This window comes from Tinamus guttatus, unplaced genomic scaffold (assembly GCF_059628265.1).
Source record: "Tinamus guttatus ecotype Peru unplaced genomic scaffold, ASM5962826v1 Tinamus_guttatus_pri_ptg000172l, whole genome shotgun sequence".
Classification (NCBI taxonomy): Eukaryota; Metazoa; Chordata; class Aves; order Tinamiformes; family Tinamidae; genus Tinamus; species Tinamus guttatus.
The window spans coordinates 4798631-4813722 of record NW_028288706.1 but is presented as its reverse complement, the minus strand read 5'-3'; the positions used below and the strand labels follow the sequence as shown (position 1 = coordinate 4813722).

At 58.5% G+C, this 15092-nt stretch overlaps 3 protein-coding genes across 3 annotated transcripts; 1 reads left to right on the top strand and 2 right to left on the bottom strand.

The window, feature by feature from the left end:
• Positions 1–639: 639 nt before the first annotated feature.
• Positions 640–10675, bottom strand: PTX4 (pentraxin 4). Its single transcript, XM_088523219.1, has 5 exons — positions 10625–10675; positions 10255–10395; positions 2387–2494; positions 1634–2300; positions 640–1277 (listed from the first exon to the last, which is right to left on the bottom strand). The coding sequence occupies exons 1-5, from the start codon at positions 10673–10675 to the stop codon at positions 640–642; spliced, it is 1605 nt and encodes a 534-aa protein (XP_088379345.1).
• On the top strand, positions 3346–10445 carry ECI1 (enoyl-CoA delta isomerase 1). The gene is made up of 7 exons (XM_010215986.2): positions 3346–3388; positions 4106–4234; positions 5391–5518; positions 6120–6266; positions 7197–7318; positions 8020–8198; positions 9923–10445. Exons 1-7 carry the CDS (start codon positions 3346–3348, stop codon positions 10087–10089), a joined length of 915 nt encoding a protein of 304 aa, XP_010214288.2. The 3' UTR covers positions 10090–10445.
• A 54-nt stretch (positions 10676–10729) lies between the features above and the next one.
• Positions 10730–14749, bottom strand: LOC104569041 (deoxyribonuclease-1-like 2). Its single transcript, XM_010215996.2, has 8 exons — positions 14603–14749; positions 14297–14385; positions 12755–12838; positions 12460–12560; positions 12216–12328; positions 11750–11904; positions 11513–11609; positions 10730–10780 (listed from the first exon to the last, which is right to left on the bottom strand). Exons 1-8 carry the CDS (start codon positions 14747–14749, stop codon positions 10730–10732), a joined length of 837 nt encoding a protein of 278 aa, XP_010214298.2.
• Between the last annotated feature and the right edge of the window lie 343 nt (positions 14750–15092).

Here is a 15092-nt window from a genome sequence, read left to right as displayed (position 1 = left end):
GCTGCCACTGTCCTGCCCTGTCCCAGGGGCCCAGGGAAGGGCAGCTCCGGGGAGCTTTTGGACAGCTCCGGGGACGCGCAGCTCCATGGGGAGACGTAGCAGCAGAACGGGGCACGCAGGGCTCTGCTCTGACCTTCTCTCCAACAGCTCTGGGTGGCCTGGCCCCACAAGAAGGTCCAGGATGATCTGCTGGTGGCTCTGGCAGATACATAGGGCGCGTGCTGGCTGATATGGAGACAGCGGGCCACAGTCTTTGAGGGGACAGAGCCGTAAGTGGGATCAGAGGAGCTGCTGGACAAACAGCAGCTGGGGCTGGTTATGGACAATGCAGGTACTCCAAGACTAGAGTTGTACTCTGGCTGCCAAAATCCCTTTTATTTTTGCCCACCTCCTTGAAACACACTGCCCAGCACTGCCGACTCGCTGTCGTGTTCCCCCCCGGAGCTGGTGGCAGCTTTGGCGATGGCAGCAAAAGCACAGAGGGAAGGAGCACAGGAAGCACCACACTAACACCATCCCAGCCAGCAGAGATGCAGTGAGTTTATAACTGTCTCTGGAAGCCTCCTCCACCCGCTGTCCCTTCGCTCCCAGGGAGGAAGCGGCTCCCATCTGCCAGTCACGAGCCAACCTGAGCGTCTCTCACAAGCAGCGCTCGAGACAGGCGCACTCGACCCTGCGCACCCAGCCCTGCAGGGAGGCATTGGCCAGTGTGAGCAGAGCGCCAGGCGGCAGCCCCTGGCCAGTGGCTAAACTGGCCACCTCCCCAGGCATGAGAGCCCGGCTCCAGAGGGCCAAGCCGGCCAGCCGCCCCACGAAGGCTTCCGAAGGGTCAAAGTCCCCACCGAGCTCATCCTGCTCCTGGCCCAGCACCAGGGAGCCCCCAGCAGGAATTTCGTAGCCCTGCTGGAAGCCGGAGCCGGCAGCCAGCAGCCTCCTGTCCACGTAGAAGCGGAACTTGCCCTGCTCGGACGACCAGGTGAGGCAGAGGTGGTGCCACTTGCCGTCCAGCAGCTGTGTCACCGGCAGCTCCCGAAACTCCGGGTCACCAATGACGAAGTGCATGGAGCCGGGCAGGCCCCTGTCCCAGCCGTGCACCACCAGCTTGTTGTCGTTGTCCTCGGTGGCATAGGAGAGCAGGGTGCCAAGGTAGGGGGCTGGGGTGCTCACCCAGGTGCACAGCGACAGCGCCCGCAGCCCCACGCGCAGCCCCGCGCGGACGACGGCCACGTTCTGCACGGAGCTGTTGGGGAAGAGCAGCACGGAGCCCACGCCACAAACTGCAGAGGAAGGGAGGCAGCGTGGGCATGCGCTGACCCAGCGGGCACGCGTGAGGTTTGCCTCCCGGCCTCCCTGCATCCTCATCCTCATCCGCGACGCTGAGGGCCGCGGCCTAGAGCCTGGCACTCGCAGCCGGCTGTGCCGGAGGACGCTGTGTATTTGTGCCACAGAACACAGGGCCCCAGTTGGGCTGCAAGGACTGACGCGCCTGGTGCTCTGGCACAGGCTGCACAAGGTCTGCAATGTGTTCCTGCAGGATTGGTAAGCAATTCCCCCCTTTTATGATCGAACTAAAGGCCATGCTGTGTCTTCCAGCCCCTCCGCGTGCTGAGCACAAGGAAAACCCCGGACATACTTGTTCCTGGCTGCTCCAGAGCCGGCAGCTGCTCCTGGCGGATCCTGGCCTCACTGGGGAGCATCTGTGTGGTGGCTGGTGGTCCCGGTGCCACATCTTGGTGGTGAACAGCAGCCTCCCGGAGCTCTGCAACATTCCCGGCCTCGTCCAGAGGCCGCTCGCCCTCCTCCCGCAGCCTCCTGCGCCGCCTGTGCCAGGCCTGAAGCTTCTTGGCCTTCGGCGGCCGGCCCGCTGCCCCCTGCTCCACCGGTGGCTCAGGGAGCGCTCGCGGGGGAGCCTGGCCCTGTGCTTCCCGTGCCGGGGCACCCGCGCGGGCGGCTGCCCGCAGGCGCCGCAGCTCTTGCCGCAGGCGCCGCCGCGACCCCGTGGCCGGGCCCGCCAGCTGGCGCGTGAGGTTGGCGAGCAGGTCACGCAGCTCCTGCCGCTGCTCGCCCCACGCGGCCACCTGCCCTTCCAGCCTCCGCACCTTCCTGCGGAGCCGCGCGGCGGCGGCGGCCACACGGGCCAGCTCGGCGCCCAGGCTGGCCCGTGTGTCATGCAGGGCTGCCGCCACCGCCTCGTCCTGGGCTGCCAGCGCCCGGAACCGCTCGTCGATGTTGTATGAGATGTTGTAGTTGCCGGCGATGGCCTGGAGCTGGGTCAGCGTCACCTCCCGAAAGCGGCGAAACTGCGAGAAACAGGTGCCGGGTAAGCAGCCCCCGTGGCCCGAAACACATCAGCTCCTCCTGTTTCATGCACACCGCGAGCCCTCACCTGCTCCTCGAGTCTGCGGAGGCGCTCGAGGAGCGGCCCTGGCCGCGGTGCCTGCAGCAGGCTGCCCTGCAGGCAGACGGCAGCAAGGAGCAGCCGCGCAGGCAGCATCTCCGCGGCGGCACAGCCCAGGGCGGGTCAGCTGCAGCCCCGTTGCTGCCCTGCCGCCGTCTGGGCCGGCTCTCAGCCAGTCGGGGCTCCTGGGCCTCCCACCGCCCTGCCTGGATCCGGCCTTCGCCGAGATGAGCTTTGCAGACGCCTCTCATCTGCCCCAGCAGCCAAGTGAAGCTGCCGCTGCGGGTCACGCTGGTGCGAGCCACCCCCGCGCTGGAGAACATGGACACTGCGCGTCCCTGGCGCTCCTGCTCCCGGTGTGTGCACAGGGCGGCTGCTGAACTGCCGCACGGCAGCCGCGTGGGCTCGGGGTGCGGGTGAGGAGGAGGCCCCGGCAGGGCAGGGTGCCCGGGGCTCGCTGCGGCCCAGCTGCGCGCGGGAGGTGCAGTGCGGGCAGCGCAGCGGGGCGCAGCGGCACAGGCACGGCACGGCACGGCACGGCCCAGCCGGGCGCCGGGCGGCGCGGGAAGGCAGCGGGGCTGCACGGGCTGGGCACGGCCGGGGCTGGGCACGGCCGGACCCCATGGCCGGGACCGGGCGGGACGCGGCGGGGCGCAGCGGGACGCGGAGCGGGGCGCTGGAGGCGGAGCGCTGGAGGCGGGGCTTGTCGTTCGGGGGCGGGGTTTAGTGGATGGGGCGTGGCTGGTGGCCGTCAGGCGAGGCTTGGTAACGGAGAGGGCGGGGCTTGCACTCATTGGGCGGGGCTTGTGGCATGGGGCGGGGCTTTGGGCCATTGGTGATTGGGCTTTGCTGCATTGGGGCGGGGCTTGGGGGCGTTGGGGGCGGGCCCTGGCGCAGTGACGCACCGCCCCGGCCCCGCGCTCTACCCTTGACCGCCCGCGGGGAAGATGGCGGCGGCGCTGAGCCTCGCTCGCCGGATCGTCCCTCCAGGTCGGCCCCGCGCCCTTCCCACCGACGGGGCTCCCCGCGCCGTGGGGTGACCCCCCTCGTGCCCCTGTCCCCGCCCTGCGCCCCGGGGTGCCATGCGTCCCACTGCCTCCCGTCCCACACCGTGGGGCAGGTTTGTCCTCCGCGTCCCCCCCGCCGTGGGTCAGGGTGTCCCCATGGGCCCTCGTGTCTCCGCACCATGAGGTAGGGTTGTCCCCTGTGTGTCCCTGCTGTGGGTCTGGGTGTCCCTGTAGCCACTCATATCCCTCTGCTGTGGATCACAGCGTCCCCATGCCCCATTACGTCCCCCCACTGTGGGGCAGGGTTGTCCTCTCTGTCCCCCTGCTGCGGGTCACGCTGTCCCCATGGCCTCTCTGCATGAGGCAGAGTTTTCCCCTGTGTCCCTTGCCATGGGCCAGGGTGTCCCCATGTGCCCTCTCCCATGGGACATGCCTTCCCATGTCCCCTTTCCCTGCATCAGGACATCCCTCTGTCCCCCATCGTGAGGGGGCTGCCCCCATGTCCCTGTGCCATGGGCTGGGGGGCTGCCATGTCCCTGCGCCATGGTTTGGATGTCCCCACGTGCCATGGGGCTGCCATGTCCCTGCGCCATGGTTTGGATGTCCCCACGTGCCCTGCCACGGCCATGCAGGACCGCCTGGGACACCGTGCGGGCCGAGGGGCTGCGCGTGCCCGGCCCCACCTGCCTCTGCCCCCCAGGCCTGCAGCCCCTCTGCAGCCGTGCCCAGGCGTGGGGCAGAAGCGCCCGGCAGCGCCCCGGCCTCCTGCTCGCCCAGAGCCGAGCCTTCAGCAACAACAAGATCCTGGTGGAGCTGGACGAGGGCTCAGGTACGGCCGGTGGTGCCTCTGTCAGCACTGCCCTTGCCCCACAGCGTGCTGCGAGGCTTGACTGAGGACCTTGGACCAGGAACGTGTATGTCCCCGTGTGCCCTCGCGTGCCTGCCACAACACGGGTTGAGACATCAGGGTACGTGTGGTCCTGGGCATGGAAAGCCTCCAAAGCCCTGATGTTCCAGACGCAGCTGCCTAGGACCATCGGAGAGGAGTATTTGGGGTTGGGACTCTGAGCAGCTGTGGGCACTGGACATGGCTGGGTGCCATCTGGGTGCTGCATGCAAACACCAGCTGAGGGTACACAGGGCAAGTAGGCCTGAAGGTAAACAGGTTGAAAAGGCAGGTTAGGAATGATAAAATTATCAGAATCTCATAGATTATTGAAAGTCTTAGAGGTTACAGAAAAATGCCCTTAATTTGTTTTACATTTCCCCAAAACTTTCTAAATATTTTTATGAAATATTATTGAAGGGAGGTAGAATTATTGTGAGTTATGCAATGGAAAGGAAAACAGTCCTTGTTTAGGACATCTCCTGCAGTATTTGAGAGCTGTTGCTGTCCCTACTTCATGGCAAGGTCATCTATGTCAGTACCATGCAGATGTTTGTCCTCGGAGTAGCTACCATGGGACCACCAATCAAAGGGGCCTCTTCCTAGCATTTCACAGGGGATTCATCTTGGCTGCTGGGCCTGTCCTCACTCTGGCCCCAGCCTGGGTGAACTGTCCCCAGCTGGCAGTGGCAGCTGAGCAGGGTGCCACGCTGCCTGCAGACTCCCAAAGCAGAGCGTTGTTCCCCAGGCATGGCCGTGGGGTGTTTGCAGTGAGACAGGGACCTCTAGGCCTTGCCACCTTAAGGTTGGTTGGGTTTTGGGACAACCAGCCTGGCCACCACACTGTGTGGTGGACAATCGTTCTACAATAAGCGAGCCACGGTGTGTGGGCAGATCTGGTTCAAGGTAGCACCTTGATTTGCTCCAGCACTGAGTGTCTTTGGAAAACAGCTTGGTCACTAGGACTAAAAAGAAGTGATCTGGGGTGGTTGGAGAGACAGGAAGGCAGCTGAAATTCTCTTGGGTAAGATGGGTGTGCGTGTGGTGCATGTCGTGGTGGAGAGGGGTTTCTGGTGACTTCATGTTTGCTGTGACACAGGTGTCGCCACAGTGAAGTTTAAGAGCCCTCCTGTCAACAGCCTCAGCCTGGATTTCCTGACCGAGTTATGCATAAGCTTGGAGAAGCTGGAGAACAACCGGGGCTGCCGGGGCGTGATCTTCACATCCGTACGTGTTGTCCTGGGATTGCAGCACGAGCTGCAGGGAAGCTGGGTCGGCATGGGCTTGCCTTGCTTGTGGTTGGGCTCCTGGATCCCTGGTCACAGGCTCAGGAAGGCCCGGACACAGTTCTAATGAGCTCCAGTAACAGGGCCGGGGGAGGCTTGCAAAGGCTGTTCTCTTTCCTCTGTGGCCTTTTCTAGCACAAGAGCTATAACAAAGCATTACTTATTCAAATTAAATCTGTCCATCTATAAACTTGGCAAATCTCCTGAGATCTTTTGAACTGCCCAGAGCGAGAGGCAAGGGGAAGCCAGCACTCATTTCCAGGCATGATGTGTGTACAAGGTGGTGCTGGAGATGAGATACAACAGGTTTTGTGCTGTGTAACAAAGGTATCCACCTCAGGCATCTCATGATGAGAAATTATATTCCAAATACTGGGGAATCCTGTCCATGGGAATGCTGAGGAGATTCTTTCCTGACTCCAGAAGACCCTGATTTATGTCAACTTTCTCTTTCTTGGGGGTTCCAGGGTGAGTGCTTAAAGGGTTGAAGGATTGTCACTGAGCAGTGACTCTCAGTGATGTTTGTATTTTCCTAATTCCAGGCCATCCCCAAGGTCTTCTCGTCTGGCCTGGACATCACTGATATGTGTGGGAAGAGCACGGAGCATTATGTTGAGTTCTGGAGAGCTGTGCAGCAGATGTGGCTCAGGCTCTATGGTTCCAACATGGTGACAATTGCAGCAATCAATGCAAGTTCCTCAGAGACACCTTCCTAGCTGCCCTGGCCTTACTCTCGCTGTGGCTTGTTTGCTGTGTGTGGGCAGGGACTGCTGGAAAACCAGGCTTGTCAGTGCTGAGTGAAATACTGTGTTGGGATGGCAGGGCAGCATACCTGTCTGGTGGGTTGGTGCCCTGGCATGAGGGGTGTTGCAGGCTCTGCATAAGCTCTGTGCCTTGCACGGGTGTCATTAGCAGCACGTGCAGTGCCACAAATACTTGTCCTCAGCCCTTTGGTCAATGATACATCAGACCTGGGCAGTGCAGTATTTCCTAAGTCCTTGGGTTTGTTCCTCCAAATTGTAGTTCTTGCCAGGAGGGAATCATTTGAATGCCCTTTGAGTCTCGGGGTCTGTAGATGTGTAACTATTACATGGAGTTTTATTTTATTTTCAATACAGTACTGCTTTGGCAGTGCATGGTTGAAGTGGCAGTTGGGTCCATGACCAACCAGTGCAAAGATGCTCCAAAAGTGAAGTTTCACAGGTGGGAGGTATTACAGACCCCTAAACAAATCTTCTGTGGCATTTTGGGTTAAAAGCTCATAAGCAAATGCCTAAATAAATCTCCTTTGCGGGATTTTCAGCCCAGCCAGAGAACAAAACTCAATGGGAACAAATCAAGTAGTCATATTTTCAGTCTGGGAAAATGCAAAAAAAAACAAAACAAAAAAGGGTAAAATCTGGTAAATATATCAGAAATCTTATTTAGTGGCTAGTTTTCTCTTTCTTAGAATCTTTCAAATCAGATAAGCAGAGACTCAGGGAATATCCGCACTGCCCCTGGGAGCTCCATCATCCCATGTCTTCCCTGTTCTGGAGGATACAACAAGGCTGCTGGGATAGGATGCCAGGGACGTTTGTAGAAAATGGGGACTGACCTGGACTCTTTGCCTTTGGCAGGGATCCAGCCCAGCAGGAGGCTGTCTGTTTGCCTTGTCGTGTGACTACAGAATCATGGCTGACAACCCCAAATTCTACATTGGCCTGAACGAATCACAGCTGGGCATTGTGGCTCCCTTCTGGTAGGCCAGTGTCTTTCACTTCTAAGCTCACATGCCACGTTCATCTTCAGGGAGTTTATTAATAAGCTTTAATCGGTCACAGAAATGTAGTTATATGTGACCATCCTAATGGAGTGACCAGGCAATCTCAGCTACAGGACAACAGCCAGCACCTCATTTGTTTGTCTTGTCCTGTACACGTCTGAAACCCTTTTGGGTTGTGGAATTATCTCACATCTTGTTTTGCAGCCTTTACCAGCAATAACCTCAGTTTTTGACTCTGTAGCCTGTGCAGAAACTGATGCTGGGAGACCTTCATGGTTGAGCTCAGCCTGAAAATACCATTTTCTGTGGTACCTGCAAAATCCCACAGCTGTATAGAAGGCCTCTCAAAGCACAGAAGCAGCTAATAAACTGAGATACAGACCCTGTGACCTTGGCTGTGCCAGTGGGCACAGCTGGGACCTGTGCAGTCAGAGTATGTAAAATAGCCCTCATTGAAAGGACACCGGGACTCCATCAGGATAACACACTAAAAATGGCTCTGCTTGCCAGAATTTGCAAAAAATGCTTTGCTGACTTTGCCCCGTGCCTGGGAAGTGTGACCAGAGCACCAAAGCAGAGGCTCTGGGGTAAACAGTGCTCTTAGCTTTGATGTCTGGGTGCAGCTGCTGCTGGGTGTTACTTTGCCTGACTGTGTCTCTTTCTGCCTTCTCTTCTAGGTTTAAGGACACGTTTGTGAATGTTGTGGGACACCGAATTGCTGAGCGCTCCCTTCAGCTGGGCAGCCTTCACCCTGCACCTGAGGCCCTCCAGCTTGGCATTGTGGATGAGCTGGTGCCCGAGGAGAAGCTCCAGGAGAAGGCTGCAGCCGTTCTAGCACAGTGGCTGGCTCTGCCTGGTAAGACTGGCACCTCCTGCCGCAGACTGCTGCCTTTGGAAGCGGGGATCAACACGGAAGGAAGGGTCTGATCTATGTGGGGAGGAGAGGAACTGAAACTGGTGCCTGGGCACTACATAACAGTTGCCATTTAAACAGAATGTGTCAATGTCTGGGAGGTAGGAAATCTCTGCAGAGCAGTCCAAGAAGCCGCAGGCTAACAGAGATGTGCTCACCGATGGACCTGAGCAGGAGGACAGCGTGTGCTGGGTGTGCAAGCTGCATGGCTACAGTCCAGCTTACTCTGCTAGCCCTGCTGAGGTGATCTGGAGGTGCACGAATTCAAGGTGAAAACTCTGCCTGGATCTTGGTGTCCGTTGGTGGAGATGTTACCCAGCATATAATCTAATCCTGTCCCTCTGGAAGGAGGGGAAAGCTGTCACGATGGTGAGGGAGGGTCAGGGTGTGAGTGCCGCCTGGGTGGTTGGTCGCACGGTGTTTCAAGGGGGTGGTTGGGATCAGCCCTTGGCACTGAGCTGAGGATGGGGATGAGGCATTGGGACAGACAGCAAATGCAAACCTAAAGTGCTTGTTTGGACTGCTCTGTGACAGGAAGCACGTGAGGGAGAGGGCTCTCCACACCACACACCACAGCTGGATCTCAATTATCCCATCCCATGCCACATACAGAGCTCTGCAGTGGAGTCCAGCTACACATTCATCTTTGGCAGATCCTTTCACAGTAATCTGAGTGAAATTGGGCAGAAATGGGCAGGTTTGGGGCTGTTCATTAGTGTCCCTACTGGAAGAGGATCCCTAAACCTCTCTCTGGCCCTACTGCCTTGTAATAAGAGTAAAAACAGTTGATCCTTGGTTCCAGACAAGGGGGCATATCTCTGTTCTGCTCTCTGCTGGCTTCCACAAGGCATCATGCAGATCTGTCCACAGAGTCCTATGCCAGAGCCAGCAAGTGCATCTCTGTGTGGATCCATCTAGAGCAGTAGGTGCTGCTCAGAGGAAGGGATTCTGGGTTCTGTGTGTGTGTGTGTCAGGTTGTCTCACCTTCACCACTGAAGCACACTGGGAGCACACATGCAACATCAGTGCAATAAATTTGTATCTGCAGCGTTGTGCATTGCTATGGCTGTGAACAGATGTGTGCTCTAGCCTCCATCAGCTGAAGCAGCCAGCACTGCTCTATCACTATCCTCATAGTGGTGCTGAATTATACTGGCTAGGAGCGTGGAGGGCAGGGGCAGCCCAGAAACTAGTGGTGGGGTGAGCTTGAGAGGACAGTGCTGCTTCACATTGTAGAGGATGTTAGACAAGCAGACTGCCCTGCCAGAGGTCAAAAGGGTTGGGAGAATCTTAGAGCCAGAGCACTTTTGTATAATAGAGTATTTTGTTCAGGAACTGCTGTTCTGAGCCTGATAAGGTGTATTTGGATACAGGCTAGGTGTGTCCAGGAAGGTACAAAGAGATGGAGAGTGCACAACCCTAATTTGTCCTACTAGAGCAATCATTTTTTCCATTGACGGATACAGATTATAATTTATTGTATTAGAATTTTTCGAGTTCAGCTTCCAGTTAATGAGTTTGTCTTGTGCTTTTTTCTGCTTGTATAAAGAGCCCTTCAGTGTACAGTATCTCCCCTTCTGGGGTACTTGCATATGGTGACAGTGGCCAGCAGCTGGTCCCTGCTGGTGGGCCATGCGTGTTGCCCATCCCTGCTCTTCTCTCCACAGACCATGCCCGCCAGCTCACCAAGTCTATGATGAGGAAGCCGGTGCTGGACCGGCTGGTGACTCACCAGGAAGATGATGTTCAGCACTTCGTTAGCTTTATTGCAAAAGAGTCCATCCAGAAGTCACTCCGCAAGTATATGGAGATGCTGAGTAAGAGGAAAGGCTGAAGAGCCAGGCATCTGGGGCCTGGTACCAGGAGCTTGCGTGACCCACGGAAGTGCTGCAGTAGCTGTAGACTCTTAAGAGTGAAGCTCTCTGTACTGCCAGCAACCGGCAAGGTGGTGCCTGCTCCTGTGGCCGCCCTCATCACCCCTTCCCATGAGTACCCAAACAGTGCCTGACACCGCTGCTGCCTTTCCTGAGAGCAGGAGAGCTGCCTGCTCAGCCCACCCAAGAAACAGAAAGGGGAGAGCATCTGATACCACTGTGGTCTGAGCCTGCAGGTCTTGGATAGTCTCCCTCCTTTCTAACACCTAATTGTGAAAGTGAGATTTGTCAATAAAACCAGTTTTTGATGAGGCAGAAGATGCACGCTTGGTTTCCGAGTCTGTGTCTAGTCACTGCTTCCTGGTGGCAGAGTGGCCCTGATGGCCGGCCTGTCCCCAGGCTCTGGTTCCTAACGGGTCGGGAGTGCTCTGCAGGGAGCAGCACAGGCTGGGGGCCTCGCCAGATACCAGCTGTGCCCCTTCTCCAGGCTGGCACAGGGACAGCCCACGCGCAGGGCTCGGACAGGGCTGCGGTGGGTCCCTTCATGGCGACCAGCTCTGGGAGCTGGAGCTGGATGGTGTCTGCATCAGCTGGAGGAGCTCAGGCCGCCAGCTTCACTTCGACTGGGAAATGGTCGCTGACTGCCAGGGCCTGTAGGAGGGGAGAGGTGGGTTAGTGTGATGAGAGCGCGTGGCAAGGCCCGAGCGCCTCGCGGTGCTGATGGGGGAGGCAGGATGGTGGTGCCTTCCATGCAAGAGCCTTCTGCCTCCCTGATGTCTCAAACCCCAGACTCCACTTTTGCCTCTTCCCAGAGAGATGCCCAAACATGGTCTGCACTGTGCATGGGTAGCCTAGGCAATGCTCTCTAAGGCCTGGGCTGTCTCAGGAGCTCTGTGCTAAGTTGCTTTAGAGGTCATTGAAAATCTGCTCCAGTTGCCCCAAGCCATAGAGTCCTACTCCTAAAATGCTTACCCCTACCTGTGACAGGCCGTGAGAGGACTTGGCCCCAAGTCTCGTGGCCCCAATGCAGAACCCTGCTGCAGGGACAGGCAATATCCCCAAATCACTCCTTGTTTTCCCACCCATGGGTCCTTCAGCACCCAGAGCTCCCAGTTAACAGCTTGGGGGCTGCCTGCCCTATGTCAGGAGAGGTAAGTGCTGCTGCATGGGGCTGTGCACATCTCTGGTGGCTTTTTGGGAGTGTGGCACTGCACATGAGGCCAATATGCCCTCGGGGGAGCACGTTGGCCAGCTCAGTTGCTATGTGGCTGTGGCCCAGGACCATCTCCAACCCATAACGAACACTGGTCTGCACATCCTGGCTGCCCAGGGCCAGCTCGTCTGTGCTCTGTGCCCAAGTCTCTGCTTATCAGTCCATCTCACCTCCTCCTGCTCCAGCTGGAAAGCGCGCTGGAAGTTGTAAACAGTGGCCGAGTTGGGCACGACGCTTCTCTTCAGCTTAGCGCCGCACACCACGATCCTGCAAGGAAGCCAAGGTCAGTGGGTGCCGCTCTTGCCCCGGCTCCATCCCTCCCTGCGCTGCCTCAGAGCAGGCCCCACCGGAGCGGCGCCCATGGGCTCTGCCCCCGTCTCTGGGCAGGCAGGAGGGGGGACAGTCACCTGTCATAGGCACAGTCCGACTTCCCCACGGTCGTGTCAGCACTGTCGGGGAGCAGCCACTTGAAGACATTGCTGGTGCGCAGGCGGATGGAGGACCAGTCCTCAGGCCTTACGTAGGAGCAGTCGGCGTTGAAGTCCCCCAGGAACATGATGTTCTGCAGAAAGGGCAAAGCAGAGGGTGGGACCGGAGCAGCACATGCTGCACCCCAATATCAGCTATCCCCTTGGGACTCCCAATCTCTGAGTTCACACTCTGCCCTGGAGAGAGATGCAGCACTGGAATGCAGCAGGTTGCCGCAGAGATGCCACCACCACAGTCTGCATCAGCCTTGGCTTGCGCAGGTGATGCTCCTGGCCAGAGATTTGTTTGGATGCAAAGGGACCTTGGAGAAGTGTCTGCATCTGTCCCTCAATGCCACCCCCAACCCGCTGTGCCCAGATGTCCCTGTAACCCTGTCCTGCTCACATCAGTGTCCCATTTGTTGACGATGGCCAGGTAGACGTCATAGAGCGCGTCGATCTCGGCCACGGCAGCGTGTGGCGCCGAGTGCAGCGGCACCAGCACAAACTCTCCTGCCTCTGTCAAGGAGAGAGCTATGAGCTGGTGGTGTCCCCATCCCCTGCCACACCATTGGTCCAGGGTCACCAGAGCTCTTCTGGCCCAGCCAGGTGTCCTCACCAAGGGTCCCCATGCTCTTCCCTGCACTTACTCATATGGGGCGATGACACTCTCAGGATGAACGGCTCCCGGCTGAAGGCATCCTGGTGGTCCTTGTACTGGTAGGTGTCCAACACAGACACAGCCTCCATCCTGGGGGCCAAGGGGACAGTGACACCAGGACTCCACATGGCCCGTGAGCGTTGCCCTCGGGGCACTCAGCTCTGCTGTGGTCCATCCTGCCATGGGGCTTTGACACCCCAAGCCCCAGCAGGTGACATGGGGCCGTACCGGCACCCACATGCAGGCCCCCATCCCGCTCCACGTCCCGCTGGTCCCCCCGTCACCTGTAGATGAAGAGGTACATCTCCTTGTAGCTCTCCCGCCCCAGGGGGTCGCTGATCTCGTAGGCGTATTGGGACGAGGACACGCTGCAGGGAGGAAATGCGATGGCAGGACCGTGACCTGGCTGGCACAGCACTGCCTGCCCACCCCTGCGATGGCCGTTCTGCGTTCCCAGCCACCGTCCTGCAGGGTGGCACTGTCCGGGCCGTGCTCCCCCCGCCACCACAGTGTGGGGTGGCATCGGCCACTGTGCCTGGCTCCCAGCCCACTGCTCTCTGCCCACTAGGTGACTTGGCCTCCAAACCACCCTGCTGCCCCACCGTGCCATGGTGGCATCTCAGAAGCACTTGATGCCTTTAAATGAGACAGCAGCAACCTCCGCCCCAGCCCCAGGCTGTCACCAAGAACTGGGTCACCTTCTCCAGCAGAGCAATTTGTTTGCTGCAGTCACCCTTTTACCCAGGGTGGCTCCAGTGCCCCGCAGGCACCCACGCCCTGGGCAGAGCCGGGTCCGTGTGCTCCATCAGGTCTGTGTGTTCCACCGGCTGCTTTGGGGCTGGTCATGGCAGGTTTGCTGGGTTTTCAAGCTGCCACCCAGGGGCAACCACGAAGGTCCTATGCCACCTGGCCATGAAGGGCTCACCTGGCCCCATCACACCTGTCAGCTTCCTCTGTCCAGCCTGAAGAGCTGATTTGCTTCCCACAGGGAGCCATCCCCACCTGCAATCACTTCCCTGCTCTTTCCTGTGCCTTTTCCCGTTCAGCTGGTTCCCCAGCTCCTCTCGGAGCCGGGACACCGTGGCCAGGGCCGCTCCGGGCAGCGCCGCTCCCACCCGCCCCAGCCCAGCCATTGCCCCCAGCAGCCTCACGAGCACCGCTCAGCCCAGACCTCCCCACGGGCACCCAAAACTGGAGCCGCGTCTCTCCCCTGCCGTTCCCAGGGACCAGCCTGGCCTCGGCGTGTCCCACAGGCATGAGGGTCTTATGGCGTTTTCAAGACTTAGTTTGTCAGAGTTTGGGTTCTTTCCAGTTTTATGTATTTAGACATGATTTCAGCTTTGGGAAGGGGGCTGTGCTGCTCACATGGCCCTTTCTCTGGTGCTACTCACAGCGGCTTTTTGGTAGCCAGCACCTGCCTCTAATCTAACATAAGCTCCTGGCTACCTGCAGGCATTTAGGATGCTCCTTCTCATTTCTTTTATCTAGTTTCAGTGTTTTACTCTTATCCCCCTTTTTTGAAAGCAAAAATAAAAAGCAAAAACTATTCTCCTGAACTTTCTGGCTATTATTGCTCAAGCAGCTTAGTGTTTCCTCCCTACTTCTGCAATGCAAACCCAGGTGGCATCTGGCTCTCTTGTGAGAGCTGAGCTGCTTGCTGACATGTTCTCACTGATCCTCCTGGACTCAGCTCATGCTCCTCCTACAGGGTTGGTGTCCTGGCCGGGACAAGTTCTTTACCTCCAGCCACCATCAAGGGACCCCAAGGGACACCAGAGGACAGGGCTGCCACCCCTCCGAGCCCCATCACACAGCCGTGCTCGTACCTATTTAGCTGCTCCATGAGCTCAGTGACAGCACTGAGGTCCGAGTCCCGCACCTCCTGCACCAGGGCAATGTCATAGCGACTGAGGATCTGCAGGGACAGGAATCACTGCACAGTGAGGAGCAGCCTGGGACTGGCTTGGAGCCACCACGCGTCACCCTATTCAGTCCAGGGAACCCGACACCAGCATGGGGGTCCAGCACCCAGGGACCTGTCTCATCCCTACGCATCTCCGAGCACTTCCCTCCACCCCAGTACGTGCAGCCCATCCCCACCACACGTGTGCCCCGTCGCAGGTCATACTCACATTGACGATGATGTCTGCAACCGTCTGGTCCGACATCTTGCTGTCCCCAAATGACTGGATGTTGAAGGCGCCAATCCGCAGCGTGGCAGCCGCGTGTGGCAGAAGGGACACAGCCAGCAGGGACAGTGCTGGCAGCACAGTAACCATCCTACCTGAGAGGGACGCCCAGCCTTGGGCACGTGGGGAGAAGAGCCACATTCCCACTGAGAAGGTTGTTCAGGGCTTGGGAAAACGCTTCCAACTTGAGGATAGAGCAAAAAGTCTGCTCAGGGCACCCAGGAGCCAGCAGCCCCCAGTATTGTTCCCAGGTCCTGTCCTCGCAAAGTGCTCGCTGCCTGTGCCACTGCTGGGGCTTGGTGTCCCGGGTTTGCATGGTCCCATCAAAGGAGAAAGGAAGGGACCTGTCTGGGGCCATGAAATGAAGCAGCTGCCAAGCTGTGAAAGACCCCAGGAGCCCTGACTCCCTGCCGCCACTTTGAGCCTGAGGCAG

What these genes read in the sequence shown, in the direction of transcription:
- ECI1 (XM_010215986.2), top strand. Translation starts at nt 3,346, where the DNA reads ATGGCGGCGGCGCTGAGCCTCGCTCGCCGGATCGTCCCTCCAG. An exon ending in GGGGCGTGATCTTCACATCC is followed by an intron (nt 5,519 to 6,119) that starts GTACGTGTTGTC and finishes TCCTAATTCCAG; the next exon opens with GCCATCCCCAAGGTCTTCTC. An exon ending in ACAGTGGCTGGCTCTGCCTG is followed by an intron (nt 8,199 to 9,922) that starts GTAAGACTGGCA and finishes TTCTCTCCACAG; the next exon opens with ACCATGCCCGCCAGCTCACC.
- PTX4 (XM_088523219.1), bottom strand. Translation starts at nt 10,675, where the DNA reads ATGAAGGGACCCACCGCAGCCCTGTCCGAGCCCTGCGCGTGGGCTGTC. An exon ending in CAGCAGCGGTGTCAGGCACT is followed by an intron (nt 2,495 to 10,254) that starts GTTTGGGTACTC and finishes GCCGCCGCGGAG; the next exon opens with ATGCTGCCTGCGCGGCTGCT. An exon ending in TCCGCAGACTCGAGGAGCAG is followed by an intron (nt 2,301 to 2,386) that starts GTGAGGGCTCGC and finishes TGTTTCTCGCAG; the next exon opens with TTTCGCCGCTTTCGGGAGGT.
- LOC104569041 (XM_010215996.2), bottom strand. Translation starts at nt 14,749, where the DNA reads ATGGTTACTGTGCTGCCAGCACTGTCCCTGCTGGCTGTGTCCCTTCTG. An exon ending in ATGTACCTCTTCATCTACAG is followed by an intron (nt 12,561 to 12,754) that starts GTGACGGGGGGA and finishes CTTGGCCCCCAG; the next exon opens with GATGGAGGCTGTGTCTGTGT. An exon ending in AGTGTCATCGCCCCATATGA is followed by an intron (nt 12,329 to 12,459) that starts GTAAGTGCAGGG and finishes TCTCCTTGACAG; the next exon opens with AGGCAGGAGAGTTTGTGCTG.